The sequence below is a fragment of the Phyllopteryx taeniolatus genome, chromosome 6, assembly GCF_024500385.1.
Source record: "Phyllopteryx taeniolatus isolate TA_2022b chromosome 6, UOR_Ptae_1.2, whole genome shotgun sequence".
Lineage (NCBI taxonomy): Eukaryota > Metazoa > Chordata > Actinopteri > Syngnathiformes > Syngnathidae > Phyllopteryx > Phyllopteryx taeniolatus.
In genome coordinates, this window is record NC_084507.1 from 19793109 (window position 1) to 19811254 (window position 18146).

General features: G+C 40.8%; 1 protein-coding gene across 6 annotated transcripts in view; it reads left to right on the forward strand.

Moving 5' to 3' along the window:
• Positions 1-18146, forward strand: part of LOC133480195 (mannosyl-oligosaccharide 1,2-alpha-mannosidase IC) — a 153186-nt gene that overhangs the window by 56002 nt on the left and 79038 nt on the right. The window contains exon 1 of one of the 6 annotated variants that reach the window (XM_061777959.1): positions 5292-5398. The exons of 3 other annotated variants lie outside the window; for them this stretch is intronic. Coding sequence is in view for 1 of the 3 variants with exons in the window: in XM_061777956.1 (XP_061633940.1) it covers positions 5413-5418 (6 nt within the window). In the remaining 2 variants the exon portion in view is untranslated. Of the gene's footprint in view, positions 1-5291; positions 5419-7341; positions 7470-18146 lie in introns of those variants that run through there. 2 more of the 6 variants (XM_061777956.1, XM_061777957.1) reach the window with 2 other exon arrangements.

Below are 18146 nucleotides of genomic sequence, written 5' to 3' on the forward strand. Positions count from 1 at the left end.
TTCCCAGACTACCAGGGGTAAGGCTATAATCTTTTCAGGAAAGGGCTACATCAATAGTTTGTCGTATTCTTAGGAAACAAAGTGCAACAGTAACAGTTTGAACAGTCTGAATTGTTGCGCAATTCAGCACCACTCTGTTAGTTTACCGAGTTGACGTTATACTTGACCTTCCTGATCTTCTTGGCTACGGTGGCCCGAAAAGTACAAAAATGCTTTTGAAAAAAATTAAAATTAGTCCATGAAAGGTGGCACGGTGACCGACTGGTTAGAGCGTCAGCCTCACAGTTCTGAGGACCCGGGTTCAATCCCCGGCCCCGCCTGTGTGGAGTTTGCATGTTCTCCCCGTGCCTGCGTGGGTTTTCTCCGGGCACTCCGGTTTCCTCCCACATCCCGATTGTCTGGCAACCAGTTCAGGGTGTACCCCGCCTCCTGCCCGATGATAGCTGGGATAGGCTCCAGCACGCCCGCGACCCGAGTGAGGAGAAGCGGCTCAGAAAATGGATGGATGGATGGATAGTCCATGAAATATCTTATTACAAAACGTATGTGACTATACTCGTGTGACAAATTGATGACACAGACTCAATTCGTAGACAAGAAAGCACTACGGCAGTTCTAAAGTCGCTCTATCACGATATCATTGTTCGGAAAATATCGCAATGATATCACAAGTTACTCTGCGATTCGCACCTCGAGTAAACAGCCCTTGAAAGGATTTACGATGTTTGACGGTGTGTTGACGGTGTTCTGACATGTTTTCCTATCCTCGGCAAAGCTTTGAGTCCCAAAACAAATTCTTGTCCCGTCGTCTCCCAAACGAGGAGCCGCGCAAGCGTGTCCGCCAATTACCGCTTATCTCCGACGGCCCTCCATTTTGTCACCTGGAAAGTGTGTGTTATGAAACTGAGCTCAGCATTTTCACCACCAAACAGCTGCTCGGGGAGGAAGGTCCTGGATAAATTTCCCAGGTGTCTCTGTGTTTCCCGATGCAGAGCGACCGTGCACCCCCACCAATCCTCAATTCTCAGCACTCTTTAATTAGCGGCCTCTATAATTGTCTTTGTTTTACTCGCCCCAAAAAATGTTCCTAACCTTTTTTTTTTTTGTTGTTGTTGAAAATAATTTTGCGTAGGTGTGAATGTGAGTGCCCGCGGCACGGTGGTCGGCTGGTTAGAGCGTCAGCCTCACAGTTCTGAGGAGCGGGGTTCAATCCCCTTCCCCGTGCCTGCGTGGGTTTTCTCCGGGCACTCCGGTTTCCTCCCACATCCCAAAAACATACATGCTAGGTTTATTGACAACTCTAAATTGCCCGTAGGTGTGAATGTGAGTGTGAATGGTTGTTTGTTTGTATGTGCCCTGCAATTGGCTGGTGACCAGTTCAGGGTGTACCCCGCCTCTTGCCCGAAGATAGCTGGGATAGGCTCCAGCACGCCTGCGACCCTACTGAGGATAAGCGGTACGGAAAATGGATGGATGGATGTTAGTATGAAATCAATACTTCTTAATGACACAGACTGAACTTGAAGATGAGTAACAACTATGGTGTTCCTACAAGTCCAAAATAGGTCTCGAAATTGATTTTAAGTCAAAATTCATATATAATATGACAATGAGTTCCCAAAAGTTTTGATCAATATGAGCTAGAGCGACAGTGGCCCTTAAGCTGCAAAATTATTCCTCAAGTTGATCTAAAAAATGATTTTGTTAGTTTAGGGAAAATAATTAACATTTTTATGAATATGTTCATTTGACTGTTTGATATATATATAACTACACAGATTACATAAGTAAGAAAAATGTGGGCCCAAAATTTCCAGAATTGGTCTTTTAATTGATAAAAAAAAAAAGCTAAATTAGTTCATGAAGGACTTTATTTCAAATAATTTTTGAATATTCTAATTTGACAACACACTATTGTTTATTAAACAAGTTCCCAACAGTTTTGACTACACAAATAAGAACTACAGTGGCCCTAAAGGTAGAAATCATCAAATTTTAGAACAGTCATGATTTAAAAATATGTGCCATCATGACAATTAAAAAAAACAAAGCGTCATGTTAATCAGTCGGTGACCATAAATAACAAACAAGCGGATTCCAAGTTTAGAAACACTTGACTTCGGAAGTAAAGTTTTCTGCAATCCATTTAACAACAAAACAAAGTCATCATCTTGACCTTGTTTGACCATCTTGCCGTTTACGTGTTGTTCAAGGATTTTGGGAGCACATTAACGTCACAGTGTGTCCACACAACAGGGTGGCCCCATGATGAATGGACTCTGTGTGCATTCGATGCCATTAACGAGCACAAAAAGCAGCCTGCTGACCTCATTTTTTGCACTGCTGAGGTTCCTAATGAACATCTGACCCTCTGTACGCTTTTTTTTTTTTGCCACCTCACGTTGCATTGGAACGGATTGGTTGCGTACTTTGTGTTTAGTTGAGTCTTCAAGATGCTTGTTGTCGTCCTTGGTTTGCCGCCTTGACTGATGAAGGCAGAAATAATTCTAAGTCGGGAGTAGCAGGGGTCAAGAACCAATGCAGTCTGTGATGGGATCAGCCTGGTGGGTGGGCTGTATTTTGGCATGCTACAATACGTCACCTGTGTCACAGGATGTGATTGAAAAAGCTTCTGATTCGGTTGCGTGCGTGTGTCGTCGTGAAAGATGGCCGGCAAGGGAGAAGGCCGTGCAGATTTACCGAGGGGGGAAATCAATACGGTGATTGAATGATTGACTGTCATCTCGGCCTGTCCCTCCCGAAGGTGGAATCACCGGGGCGGAAAAAAGTAGCGTGCTGTCGCAGGTCATAAATCCCAATCACTCTCGTCTGTATTCACCGCATGTGTTTGGTATGCAAAGAACCCTTACAACCAGCTTCGGATATCTTTAAAGTCAGTGTGGGGTATGGCTTTGAGGTTTTGGTTGCTTTGAGTAGCACATCAGCTTTTTCAGTATGAAGAGATGCAAAATTGCAGCATTATTTAACTTCCCAATGGAGTGAGGAGAAAAGTATGGAAATTAATGCTGCTTGGCAATGAAAATAATTGAACTTACCAGAATGATTTTTTTTTTTAATGTAAGATAATTTACAGAAAAAATGTGAACATAATTCAGAGTAATTAAATGGACTATACAATTATATCATTGAATTTACAGGAATTAAATGGAATAAAACTCAATAAAGGCATTTACAGGGAAAAAAGTGAATAGAAATGTGATTAAAGGAATTTACAAAAACGAGATGGAATACAAATGTCAATATAGTGGATTTTACAGGAACTAAATGGAATTCAAATGTCATAAGAATTGATTGATTTAAGTGAAGGCGGCACGGTGGTCGACTTGTTAAGCACATCTGCCTCACAGTTCTGAGAACCAGGGTTCAAATACCGCCCCCGCCTGTGTGGAGTTTGCATGTTCTCCCCGTGCCTGCGTGGGTTTTCTCCGGGCACTCCGGGTTCCTCCCACTTCCCAAAAACATGCATGGTAGGTGGACTGGAAACTCTGAATTGCCCTTAGGTGTGAATGTGAGCGTGAATGGTTGTTTGTTTCTATGTGCCCTGCGATTGGCTGGCAACTAGTTCAGGGTTCGGGGTACACCCCGAACCAGTCGCCAGCCAATCGCAGGGCACATGCTCTTAAAAACGAGAACATTGTCTGCGACCCTGAGGTTTTACGGCAGGCTGTTTCACAAACGCGGGCCATAGAACTGAAGCCCCGAAGATAGCTGGGATAGGCTCCATCTATTGTCTTTTACCGCTAACCCTTGTGAGGGTTAGCGGTAAAAGACAATAGATGGATGGATATATGGATTTAATTGAACATATGAACACAGAACAGAATTCTTTAAAATAATAACAAAACAAAAAAATGAAACAATTGAAAGAAAGGAAAAGAACAAGAATTTATAGGAATCTGTGGGACTATAAAATGTGAAAAGAAGAGAATTAATAAGAATTAATAGGAATAAAAATGTTACTTAAGCAATTTACAGGGATTAATTGGATTTTTCAACTTCATATTAATGAATTAACTGGAGTAAAAATTGAATATAAAGGAAATTACAGGAATGGATGGGACCCCCCAAAAAATAATGGGCTTGGTTTAAATTTAAACTATGAATAAAAGGGAATTTACAGGTATGAATGTCAATTTTTTTAAATGCATTATAACGGAATAAATGTTACGGTGCCTGTTTGAATGATCGGTGTGAAATAGGAGCACGTCGTCGCAGGTCTTAAATCCCACCGAAATGGTGACCATGAGTGGTGGTGTTCAATATTATTTGTGGAAGAGCTGCAATCAGATCTCTTTTAATCCACTCACACTGGACACTTGAATAAGGACCCCTCTATCTCACAATCTCTTGCTGATGTGGTTACCGGGGCAACCTTCCTGTAGCTTTCCATAGATCACACGCGTCTGTGTCAGCAGTGACCGCCGCTCCCTTGGGGAGGGTGGGGAGGATGCACGCGGAGGTCGTCACATTTCGCTGACATTTCCCAGCTGGTGGTCGCCACATCTTGTTTTTGTCAGTTTCAAGGTTCAGACGCTGATGAAGGAGAAACATGAATATAATATTAACTCATCCTATTCAAGGTCTCAAATATTTGCCATTAAATGTTTGAATAAATAAAAATTTAGCATAGAAAAGATATACAGGTAACTGTTGTTTATAGCAGAACTTGTAAAATGTGTAGTGAACCTTATTTTTTAACAATTATTTTTTTTGGTGGTATCGTAATCATTACACATCTCTCAGAAAAAAAGCTGTATTTGTATTTAATGGCAACCCATTAAACTTTGCTGCCATGCGCCACCCACATGCATCAACAAAACATCCAAGTCCTTGCAATTTGATGTCACCCATATGTCAGTATTTGAAGTTTAAATTTGGGAGCAATCAGACAAAATCTCTCGCAGGGGTTCTTTGTAGGACCCCTAGAAAAAAACATAACAACCCTAAAATCACAGCTTCAAACCAAAATTGAAGACTTTCTGTCTCTTTCCAGGCAGGGATTCTCGGGACTATTTTGTGGGTCTACTCAAGCTAGACCTGCCGACCAAATTTCATGTTCCTAAGGGAAACTTTGCTGACTCATCTCATCGACACAACCCCGGTCTACGACCAGGCACATACAGTGTCTGGTTTCATTCTAGAAGGGCACACAAAGCAATTAGCAATAACTGTGTTATTTTCCTGCCATCACATAGCAATGTTATTTTACAAGCTGCTAAACCACTCTGGCTTTTTTCCTTTTTTTACAACCCCCCAGGAAGCTATCTAAAGTGGCAGAGGTGACCCCCCCCCCCTCAGTGACAGGGGGAGGCATTTACGCCTTAAGAAACCCTTCAGCTTGCAGCGTCCCACCAGCCATAAAGAGGCAAACATACGTGTACGTCTGAGGGCATGGCGGTGAGCACTAAAAGGATGAAACGTGTGTTGCATGCAGGACATTTATTTGGTGCCGTTTATGACACTAAAAGGACGCTTGAGGTGTTTGCTAATCACAGCAGGGGATGAAGGTGATCGCACTAGTTTATGCAAGGGTCTTTAAAACGACATTGCACGCCACTAAACTGTCACATTGGCCTTTATGGATAACCCACATCATGCCATCTTTCTTCTTGGAGTCTGCTTTAATGTGTCAGGAATGCTGCCATTTATTCACTGCATATGTTTAATATGCAAACTCGTGCCACTGCATGGCTTCAAATTCAGTATGGGGGCGCAGGGCTTTGAGGGTGTGTTGCTTTGATTTAGTCAAATTTAAACTGGATTGACGGGATTATTTCTATCTTTTTCTAGTTTTCTTTCGTACAAGGTGGCAGTTATTAATTTCTGGAACGAGTGGTAAAAACACATGAATCATATGACAAGAACATTAAGCTTTTCTATGTGCCTGCCTGTATGTGACCATGTGTGCATTGGAGTTCAATCAATCAATCAAAGTATTTGTAAGTTCTTTTCGTGCAAAAAAAATAAATAAATAAATAAACAACACAAAGGGGTTTACATAAATCAGAATTTAAAAATAAATAATACCAGCCTCTTGCTTGTCCTCAAGGACACAGACACACATGTACACACATACAGCTTAAAAATACTACCGTAATGACCGAATAACCTGAGGCTTAGTACAGAACATTCAGGAGAGGAAACACCATCCCAGGGAGCTGTTGCACCAGGACTGGACCGTAGGCTGCGGCAACAGGTCACCGGAATGGAGCCCCCGGTGCAGCCGTGAAGCGAGAGCTTGGGGACCCCAAGAGGCAGGACCACGACCACGGCCCATCACAGCTTCCAGTTCAGAGGGCTCCGTCTGAGGAAGCACTGGAAACAGTAAAATATGAGTAAAAGATGTTCATCAAACCTAAAAATATATAGACTGAAATGGTAAAACATGAAATAACAAACCTAAAAATATAAAAGCTGGTTAAGTTAAGATACAATAAATATTAATGAAAGAATGAAGAAAAATGAAAAAATAGATGCTAAAATATAAGTAAGTAAGATGTAGGTGTAAAACTACTAAATTAAAAAGGTGGGTCTTGAGCTTGCTCTTAAAACAAGAACATTGTCTGCGACCCTGAGGTTTTACGGCAGGCTGTTTCACAAACGCGGGCCATAGAACTGAAACGCTGCCTCACCGTGAGGGCATTTCCTGACGAGGGTTGACTAAAAGGCCAGAGACCTGGAGGACCTCATTCCTCGTGACGGTTCGTATGGTAAAAGGAGTTCTGAGAAATAGGAAGGCCCAAGACAATGAAGACATTTAAAGACCTAAAGAGAACCTTCAAATCAAGCCTGAAACACACGGAGAGCCAATGGTCCCGCCTTCTGGTCTTCGCCAGGACGTGCTGCCGAATTCTATAGTAATTGTACACTTGAAATACTCTTTTTGAGAAGACTAGAAAGCAGGGCAATACAGTAATTAATCAGATTACTGATAAAAGTATGCATTAGTATTGGCCTTAGAGAGCAAGAGGCGGACTGTGGCTGTATTCTTCAATTGATAAAATCCTTTTATTCAATTATTATTTTGAATGTGAGGGATGAAAGTTAGCTCAGAGTCTAAAATTACACCCAGTTGTTTCATTTGCGGTGTGGAATTTAAAGATAGTTCCCGTACTTTGGTTAAATGTTTTCTCTCTGGGCTTCAGGACTGATGACTAAAACTTCAGTCTTCAGCCATCCATCATTTGTTGTCTACAGTTTAAAAAAAAAAAAAAAAAAAAAAAAGCATCCCCTGGACTGGTGTCATCAGGAGACACAGAGATTACAGCTGCGCATCGTCAGCGTAGCTATGGAAGTTCACTCAGTGACTCCTGATGACAATGCCAAGAGGGAGCATGTACAAATTGAAGAATAAAGGGCCTAAAATTTAACCCTGAGGCACACCATGTTACTTCATAGACTTTCGAGCAGTATGTATCCAAGCTTACCATAAAGGTTCTCTCAGTGAGGTAGGGCAAACGTTATTTGACATGATTATTTCTTATCTTTTGATTTATTTGTACTACGCAGAGTGGCTGTTAACATGAATAATTGTCCCTGACTTTTAGCTGTGGATTATTTCTATTCATTTGTATGACTTGTCTCCGTTACGCACGATACAGCGACTGTCGATTATTTCTTGCCATTTAGTTTATTTCTATTGTGCAAGTCCGCGGTTAGTTAGTACTTATCAACCATGTTTTTTTTTTTGTCCATTCGCATCAGGCCTGCAGGTTTGGAAGAAAGAGTTGAGCTAAAAGATTGCATTTCTCTTTGTCTGTGACATTTATTCCTTGCTGCACTGCAGAGTTTTGCTGTGTCGTCGGTTGAGGTTCAGGATGGCGCCTCTGTCATTATGTTGCTAAGGACACCTCTGCAGGGTGAAATATGTTTCTTGCATTTGAGATTTTTTTTCTTTTCATCTCTGTGTTTGTGCAAGTTTCTCAAGTACCACCCAACAACCTCACTCTCTGTCTCTCTCTCTCGCTCTCTCTCGCTCTCTCTCTCTCTCTCGCTCTCTCTCTCTCTCTCTCTCTCGATATATATATATCCTTTTTTAGTATAAAGTGTCTGAAGGATTCTCAGCGATGGCACAAAAGCACACAGAATGAAACATTGGACAAGTAAATCAATAGAGAAATGTGCTTAGAAAACGTGCTGTTCATGTGTGTAGATTGCATTGGAAATAAACACCTACCAGGAATCAAACAACTGTTGTAGGACCATGTTCTGCTACATGTTATGTTTTAATGCTATCAAAAAGGTTGTTCGACTTTGTGTGCTAACTAAACAGCAAATGATCAGAATCAGAATCATCTTTATTTGCCAAGTATGTCCAAAAAACACACAAGGAATTTGTCTCCGGTAGTTGGAGCCGCTCTAGTACGACAACAGACAGTCAATTGACAGAGAACACTTTTGAGACAGAAAGACATTGAAAAAAACAGTCACTGAGCAATAAAGGGTTGCTCATTTTAAAAAAAGAAAATGTAATAATTTATCAGTTTATAGATCAGGACTGAGCTTTAACTTTGTAAACTTTTGCTTTGGAGGCCATTAGACAGTGCAGGTGTACCCAATGTTGAGTCCTGTGAGTGTAATATCTTTCCAATGTATTGCACGCTTTCACATGCATGACCCATGGGAACATGCTTTTGTCCATACCAGCAGAGCCAGGGCATAAATCTCAAGCAATGTAGTCACCTGCCGGCAAGATGGATAACACTTTGCCCTCCATTTGCCATAATGCTTCATTCTTTTTCACTCACACTATACTGTGGCACCCTGTAGGCGTGATCACAATAGCCGCATCGATGGCTGTGATATTTTTTTTTTTTTTCTTGAGGCTTATCAGCTTTTTGCAGGAATACAACGCCGGGAAGAAAGGATGACAGATACATCCGATATGAGAATTGACAATTTTGTAAGAAGAAGAAGGCGACGGTGGGGTGTTGCTGACAACAAGTTTTCAAGCTTTAGTCACCTAAACTATGTTATTCAACCACACTGAACTCAAACTCAACATGAGGACTACGTATTTAGATTAGCCATTGACATTGTCATAGTTTTCCCTAATAAGCCATGGGAAAAAATTGCGATCAATTTATGAATATTAAGTAAAGTGGTATCTTGAAGTTCGTTTTTCTTTGGTGCCCTAAAGTTCAAGCAAAGACTGTCATCGTAACTGTCATTTTAGCCAGCAGCAGGGTGTATTCAGGCTTTTTGTTGCTTTTCGCGACACTTTCTAAAAGTCAGAGTTAGCCTTACGGGCAGAAAAGACTCCGGTGGTGTCCAGGTTTAGAGCTGTTATAGGATTTATTTTGGTAGTTTTCTCCTTCCCGTTTCTGTTCCATTGTCGTTGGCTTGAAAGGACTCTCATCCAGACTCGGAATTGGCTAGCTTTTTGTTGACAAACGACTTAGATATAGATCATCACATCCGTGATGTTCGGCAAGATTTAAAATTGTACATTCTTTTTTTTTCAGCTGCTTCGTCATGCAGAATGGAGGATCTGTATACCTTTTTATGCCGGAGCAGTTTTTCTGTTACAGTTTTATACACTGCCTCTGTGGTTATTTGTATTATGACGGATATTTACTGAAAATTGCGTTCGGACAGAACAAGCGTTGAGAAGGGACAGACAGAGACAAAAGAGAGGACAAAGAGAAAAACAAGTAAATACAGGAAACTAGTTGTAGGAGAAAACATACGACAACTACATCGTTACCGTGGAGTTGGGTTTTATGCTTAACAGTAGTGCTACACCGTGAAAATGAGGGATAAGACCATATAGAATAGGACAGGACAGGACGGGGACAGACAGGATGCGAGCAGAAGAGGCCAGGGGTGGTATTTTACACTGCTGATGTTTGTGGTCATGTCCTACATGTGACAACAATCTGCTGTATTCTGCATGTGTGGGCTACAGGGTAGGGTTACATTAGTGGTCCGTTTTCTTTTGGAGTTCTACGTCTGTTCAGTAATTCAGGTTCAGGATAAACTTGTGCATGGAGTCCTAGTTAAATAAACAAACCACAGACCTTTATGGGGTGTTACCTCTAGATATACGTCATTAAAAAAAATAAAAATACAAAAATAAAAATACCAACAAAATCAACACTAATAAATAGGGAATTTGAAATAATCTATTTGCTTGAACAATTTACGTATTCAAAATAGAGAATGAGAGCTTTAAACGATTTGATTCATGCTTACAAGCACTATCGCATACTGGAGGGCAAAAGTTCATATTGCAGAAAGAGGAAATGTGAGGAGTCCTCTAAGAGTCTATGCGCTTGCTTGACCGCACTCTCTTGAAATACAAAAGGAACGGATTTATTTGTTTCTATTCTGATCACAACTTTCCCCACCTTTTCAATTTTTTTCGTAATTGTTTTGGATAGAGAGGGGGCCAAACCAGGATTTTAGACAATATCTAATCAATCTATCTAATCTAAGATGCCAACAATAGCACTGTGAACACAATCACATCAAATAATCTCAGTTGGCAGATTAAATACAATCTTGCAACACAATTTTGCACACAAAAAGTGAAAGTGCTCACTTTCAACTTCAGTAAATGATCTATTTGACCTGTTTTGCCAAATGCAGACGTTCATTGTGCATATGCCCTATTGGCTAAAACATGGATGGATCCTTCATAGACCATTAACGAAATAGACGGACAAATGATGGCAATCCAGGAATTCTTGTTCAACATTTGTGCTTTCCGACTCCAACTTGAAGAAACTTCTCACAGAAGAGTGGAAGCTATGATTCTTCAATGTTCACCTCTGATCGGTGTTTTGTCCTTTATAGTACAAGGCTTACCAAGGAAACCGACCAACAGGAGATGAAACAATCGGGAAGGAAATCGGAGCTTGGGGGGGACGTCAGGGGAATCCCAAGGGAAAAGGAAAAGCGGACACGCGCAACGAGCACAAAAAGGAACAGGAAGCAGGACAAAGCGAAACACTCAAACAATTGTCGTGTTAAAAAAGGCAAGGCGGACCCCTCTGCTCGTCTCTATGGGTCTTCTTTAATAGCGTTGCCCGGTAAAGCAAGAGCCTGCAATTTCTAACTTATTCGGCCACGCTCCCAGGATGCATTTTAGGGGCTAAAATGGATTGAAACTCAGGCACAGGAAGCTTTTCCTAGACGCCGAATGGATTTAGCGTCTGTTGGGGGAACTCGGCAAGAAAAGGCGATGGATTTTCTGTGCCGTAAAAGTTGTGATTCTTTTACAGTCATCATTTAAAATCGCATTAGTCGTGTCCTCTTTTATTGTTAACTCAAAGGGTTCATTAATAGCGCCATCCTTAAAAACCGAGACACTTTTTCAGCGTCAGGCAGGCTGAATTAGCAACCAATCAAATATTTCCTTGGTTTGTCTGTGGTCAAGTCCGTCCATGCAGGAAAAAAAGCTAAAGAAGCATTTTATGATGTTAACTTTGACAAGAGGGAGTTTCAATTAAAGTGATGGCACTCAAACACGGGCTTACAAATAAGACAGGTCTCTGTTGACTCGCCTTTCGGGTTCAAATGGAATTCGGCGGATGCTCGGTGATCTCAGGAATCAGTTATTAGAAAGTAGAGTCCCAGAGTGGCTTCTATTGCTGTGAGATAGTAGGTACCACAGAGTCTTGAAGGTGATTGGTTTTTGGGACATTCACAGTAAGGAAAGAGTCAGCCTTGTAGTTTTCAGATTTTTATTGAGGACAGTATCAAATGTGTTTGTAGCCCGTTTCACACCCCCTTCCTAGCAATTCCGCTCATCAAAAATGTAACAGACAGCGGGTGGTTAGCAAGTCAGCCTCACAGCTTGGAGGGTTTGGGGTTCAAATCTTGACTCCGGCCTGCCTATGTGGAGTTTCTGTGTTCTCCTCTTACTTGTCTGGGCTTTCTCTGTTTTCCTTCCGCATTTCCCCCCCCCCCAAAAAAGTAATCTTTCCAATATTGTGGCATTCTTCCCATTACTGGCCTAAATATATACAAATAATTATTTGTTTGCAAAGTTGTTAATGAGTTTGTGGAGAACAAACTTAACTAACTCATCAGTGGACACCCGCTCCGCTCTATGCAAACTTTGTAGACAAACAAGCGAGTCCATTGCTCGAGCATAAAAAAAACCCAAAAAAAAACGGGCTCTTTTCCCTGACTTCGGACTTTGCGAATTTCATTAAAGTGACAGAACGGTGCTGTCAAACAGCTGCGACAGGATGACTGATGTCCTCTGTCGCTTCAAAGGTGACGAAGAGGAAATTTAAGGAAACTTTCCTCCACCTGCGTCCACACAGCTCAGCAAAAAAAAACAATGTGATCTTGCAGTTTTATATTCGTGCCATCTAAAAGTGATAATAAATGTAAGAAGAAGGGTTCCTTCAAGAGGATATTGCTTCTTGTCTGTGCATGCAAAAGGCTCCATTATCTAATTAGACTTCTGATTTGTTTTGTTGGTTTTTGTGCTTCAAACAAAGGGAAGTAGTTTGTTTAGAAGATGAGAAATTGTGACAACCTGAGGCACGTTCACACCAAGTGGTTCAGTTCGGTTTGGTTTGCCACATTCAGAAATCCTGGTCAGAGATGGTAATAAGTAACAAAGTACAAATATTTTGTTACTGTGCTTAACTCGATTATTTTTTTTTTTTTAGGTATATGTACTGATTTGGTGAATGAGTTAAGGTAGATCGCTATGCCTACACCCCGGAAATGCATCTTCCCTTCAAATGGTCTGCTGGTCTGGCTGCTTTAGACTGCCTTGTTGTCAGTCATAAGTGTACGCATGCCTTGCAGAGAATGGCGGAATAGCGAGATTAGTGTGTCGACAGGGGCTTGGCGTTGGCATGGCCGTTTTAGAGCGCCTCGTTGTTGCGGGGTGGAAAAGCCCTGTGACGACCTGGTGGGATATATTTTAGCCACTGGATGATTTAAGCGATATATTTTCGTAGTTTAAACGTAGTTATCTGTTGGCATAAGGAAGATGCCTTTATCTTCTGATCTAGCATCTTTCTTGAGCATCCATTTTCCCAGGTCGTAGTAGTGGTTACATTTGACAGGTGAGCGTGGCGTGGTTTCAGCGTAGTTTCAGCAAATTCAGCAGACACGCCATCAGTGTCAGAGAGTGGAGAGAGCGACTTGATTTTTCACAATTTTGAAGCGTCCTTTTATATACTATGCGATTTTATTCAGAAATCAGGAATCGTTTATTGCCATGTTATATACATAATAGGAATTTGTTTTTGCAACGTAAGGGTTGTGTATACATACTTACTGTACGTCACAAAAATATAGTGCAGACAAAATGTGACAGTAATAACAACAACAATTCGTGTAATGGGAATACTGTAAGTGCAAGTGCCAAAGATTGATTAATCATTCAAATTTGGCAGGGTTATTATCAACACTCTGTGGCGTGTCAAATTTAGAAGACATTTTCACTTTGAGGAAATCAGTACTTCTACTCTTTTTTTTTTATTTTATTTTATTTTATTTTATTTTTTTACAGTATCTGTACAGCTAATTAAGTACAGGCTGTGAGTAATTTTGTCACTCTTGGTAGGTGAATCGGAATATAGTCGGGAAAGTCTGTATTTGCACCTTACAGTATATAAAAAATAATAAATATACTATATACTGTATATGAGTAATGGGCAGTCAAAGAACGAGCATGTTTTTTTCTGGACACTGTCTAATTGCTCCGTGTGTTTGAAAGACTGAAAAGGACAAAAAGGTGCGCTAAGATTTGGACAGGCGAGTTTAATGCAGCATGTTGCTGAGTCAGAATGGCCTTCAGAGACCCACTCAGTGCTGTTGTGGGTTGATCGGTCAGGAAATAGCAGATAGAGTCCGAGTACGGGGAATGGAAGGCGACATGGGTGGGTAAGTTCGTAGCCGCAATAGTTGGGCAAAGCTGATTGTTTCCTTCCTGCAGAGCTATTTTGACAGTACCCCAGCATGATTTATAGTCTTACCATCCACCCTCGGATAAAAGGGGCCTGTCTGGCTTGTAGCAAACATAACAAGCGCATTACAGAATGTTCCGGCGATTGTCAAGTGCATGAGGGCTTGATAAATATTCATGCAGCACCCCTCGTTCCAGTGGTAAGAGTTGACCCAGGAAGTCAACGACTCAATGAAATGCTCGTGCGCCTTGCGCAAAGTGATGCCTTGAACTTTCACAAACGGATTTATATGGTTTATTATTTTTTTGGGTGATTTATTTTCTCACTGATTTATGTTCTCATGCAGTTATTCATAGTAGATACCAAAAAAAAATAATGGGGAGCTGTTGTGCAAACATGTTTATATCACAATTTAAAACAGTTCTGATGTCTTAAAAACATGACTGTGACATACATTTATCAAAAAACGAATAAAAAGGATTACCGGTAAGAATTCCAGTACACCTTTCACCAGGGTTGGCAAACTTTTGTGTAAAAAAAAAACATATGCATTTTTAAAAAAATAATAATGACAAAAAAATCAATATACCAGACTATAGACCTATCCAGTGACTGTCGGCCATTCCAGAATGACCGTCAACCTAACCAGACTGAAACTCATTATGTAAATTAGCCAAATTGTGATGTCATGTTCAGAGCGGCTTGGTCACTGACAGATTTTCAGAAATATGCTGATAGTAAAAGATATAATTTCACACTTGATGGGTGGGCATGCTCTCCAGAGACCTAACTATCTGTGTAGAAGACATTTTTAAAAAGTACATTTTCATCATATGTATCCCCTTTAACGCTGATAAACTCCATCGTTGGGCGTTAAGCACGTAAGATGTGTTTTAATTAGATGTCCAGAAAAATGCACACTGTAGTAATTTTGCTCTCCTGGGAGTGTGTGAGTGTTTGTGTGGGAGCCCAGCTGTCAGTATCATGCTGACTGTACACCAGCACAGATTCCCACACTGATTGCTTTGGTCATTAGCAAGAAGCAGAGAGTGCGAATCATCCAGACTGTTCCAGCAACAAAACGTGTGAAATTCATCAACATCTTTTATTATTTGATGCAATTCTTTATATTCTGACCTAACAGGATTCCTCTGGGAATATTGCGCTATATTGAGTGTGGCTGTTGGGAAGCTGAACAAACTAAATGATTGTGTATTCTTTGGGTGACACTGATGGTGTGAATCTTTTCAAATTTGAAGGCCGTGTCAAGATAAAAGTTGTCAAACTATAATATGAAGGATTGGAGGACGTGACACTTGCGGACCAGAGTGGCTGTGATGTTTCCTAAAAATGGAACTCTGGAGCCACGCTGACTTTGGCAGGATAGGAGAGGGCCAAACCTGAGATAAATGTGCCCGCCCGTCGTGTCGTTTCTAACCTTGACTGGAGAACAGCCACGTTTACTGAATACCAAAATCATAGTCATACTCATTTCTCATATTTGGAATTCAATGATGGCTCAAAATGGAGCTGTAAAAGATTTAACATTTACAGCTAATTCTTCACAGTTCTACCAAAGTAATAATTTTCTGCATTCAGTGACGTTTGATATGCTTTATGTTCAAGATGACTCTTTAAATAATAAAGGAAAGTCTGACCTTTTCTTACAGCTCCAGGATCCATTCTGACTCTGGATGTCCATTGACCATTACAGACACATCTAGATTGACTGGTTACCAATCCAGACTCACTGGCAACCAATTTAGACAAACAGACGACAGTCCAAAATTGACTGGCCACCAGTCAAAATGGACTGCCAACCAACACAGACTCAATGATGAGCTTTCCAGATTAACTGGAAACCAATCCAGACTCATTGCAGATTTATTCACTGACTGGCGACCAATCTAGACTGACTGGTGACTAATCCAGACTAACTGGTGACCTATCCATCCTACCTGGAGACTGTTCCATAGTGCATGTTGATAATCCAAATTGACTAGTGACCTTTATCCTGGCCAGTGACATTTTTTAGACTCATTGGCGAACAATCCAGAAACACTGGTGACCACTGACTGGGAACCAGTCGACACTGCTTAGTGACTAATCCAGAGTAATTTGATACCAATCCATATTGACGGTTGACCAATCTAGATTCATTATTGACCAGTCCAGACTGAATGAAGATTAATCCAGACTGACTGGTGACTATTCCAGACTCACAAATTGCGTTCTCGTTCAGAAAATTTCATGTGAGAAATCCCGAGTTTCTCTGCAATGCCTATCGCTATTAGAGACTGGCTGGCTGCACTCCTGAGCATCATTAATCGTCCTTTGACTTAATTCATTTGCAATGCTGCTTTGATGCGTTGTCTTTCATCTGGAGATCGGCGGTGCGTGACTTCCTTCGGTTTGAGTTTGTGATGATTCATTTTAATGACCGCCACTATGTTCTCTTATTGATCCACTGCAGGCCCGACGAGCAGCCAATTAGTTTGAGCGCAGCGCTGTCGGGTCACCTCTGCGGCGGTTAGTGGTGATGATCCTCACCCGCCCTCACTATGATCTGCTATCCTGCAGTGGTCGGAAGTAACAGAGTACAAATACTTTCTGTCCTTAAGTAGATGTTCCAGATATCTGTACTTTCCTTCAGTATGTATTTTTTGACTACTTTTACTTTACTTTTTACTACATTTGAGAACAATATCTTTATTTTCTACTGTTTACTTTGTTAAAATAGACTCGTTAGATCTTTCAACCTCCGCAGTTATGATACGACGTAAATAGAGAGAGATGAAGTTAACTGTTGTTGAGATCTTGTTTGATTGAGATCTTGGCGACTTATAAGGCGAAATGTGAAAGAAGGAGAATTAATAACCATGACGCGACAGATTCGGATAATGGCCTAATTTAAGAGAATTGTTTGAAGTTATTGGTTTAAAGAATGATTCCTAATTGGCAAACAAGACAGACATCGATTCCATGCTCACGGGAAACCATTCAACTGACTGGTGACTAGCAATGCTGACTGACTGGCAACTACTGTAGACCAACTCGGGGCCAATCAAGACTAACTGAAAGAAATCCAGAGCGACTGCCGACCATTTAGACTCAACGCTTGACAATCCAGATTGACCGGGGACCAGATCCAGACTCAGTGGCAACCAATCCACACTAAGTATCACCCAGTCCAGATGGCCTGACAACCATTTCAGACTCACCACAAGTAACAAATCCAAAATGGACTGGTGACCAATTCAGACTGAACCTTGTCAAAATAGGCTTGTTACTTTTTTCGGTCTTCACAGATGATAACACAACTAAATATGACAAACACAGAGAGATAAAGTCAACCACGATTGAGAATTTGATTGATTGTGATCTTGAGGGCTTATAAGGTGGAATGGCGAACCAGGTAGGATTAACAACCATGACACAACAGATTTGGAGATGCAAAATATACCTCACCCATGGCCTTATTTAAGAGAATTGTTTGACGTTACCGGCATCAAGAATGATTAATGGGTTATGCGTGAGCTTCTGGCATTTAAAAATTATCTTTCAAATCTCCAAAAACAAGTAACGCAAAAGTGTATTTTTTCAGTTCTTGTCATGAGCTAATTTAGCATCAGTTAGGTTAGCAAAGCTATGGGAACACATTTTTATGACACAAAAGCTTTTTTTCCCCCTCTCAATACAAGCACTATGAAAGTTAGAAGGAAGCTTGTGTCAAGTTATCAAAACAGATAGTATATACAATTAACAGTAAAATGTCATCTTTACACTTTTTTTACTTTTAACTTACTTCAAACTTTTAGAGTATTTTTGTATTTCTACCTAAATACAGAATGGGAGTAGTTTTGGCACTTATTATTACCGTATTATTTTCCCACCCAAAGACGATCAAATGCCTAGCCCTAATAATGATCGATTTCATTTGCTGCTTCAGTCTTCTCTGTGATGTGCACTCGGTAAGGACCTTCAAAGAAAGAACAAGATTTCTGACATTTTTTTCTAATCAGTTTTTTTGGTTTCTGTTTTTAAAGCTGCCAGAAGGCTTGAAGACAGGCTGAGGATATATAAAAAGAGAAATTTGACATTGTGGTGTTCTTTGATTGGGTGAAGCAGAACATTGTGTCGGGACGCCGTCACACTCGCTTATGTTTTTTTGTCCCCATCTGGCACCTCCCGCAGATGAGGTTATGAGGTTGTGGTTTCATCTCAGTCTAGTTGTTAGTTCGTATG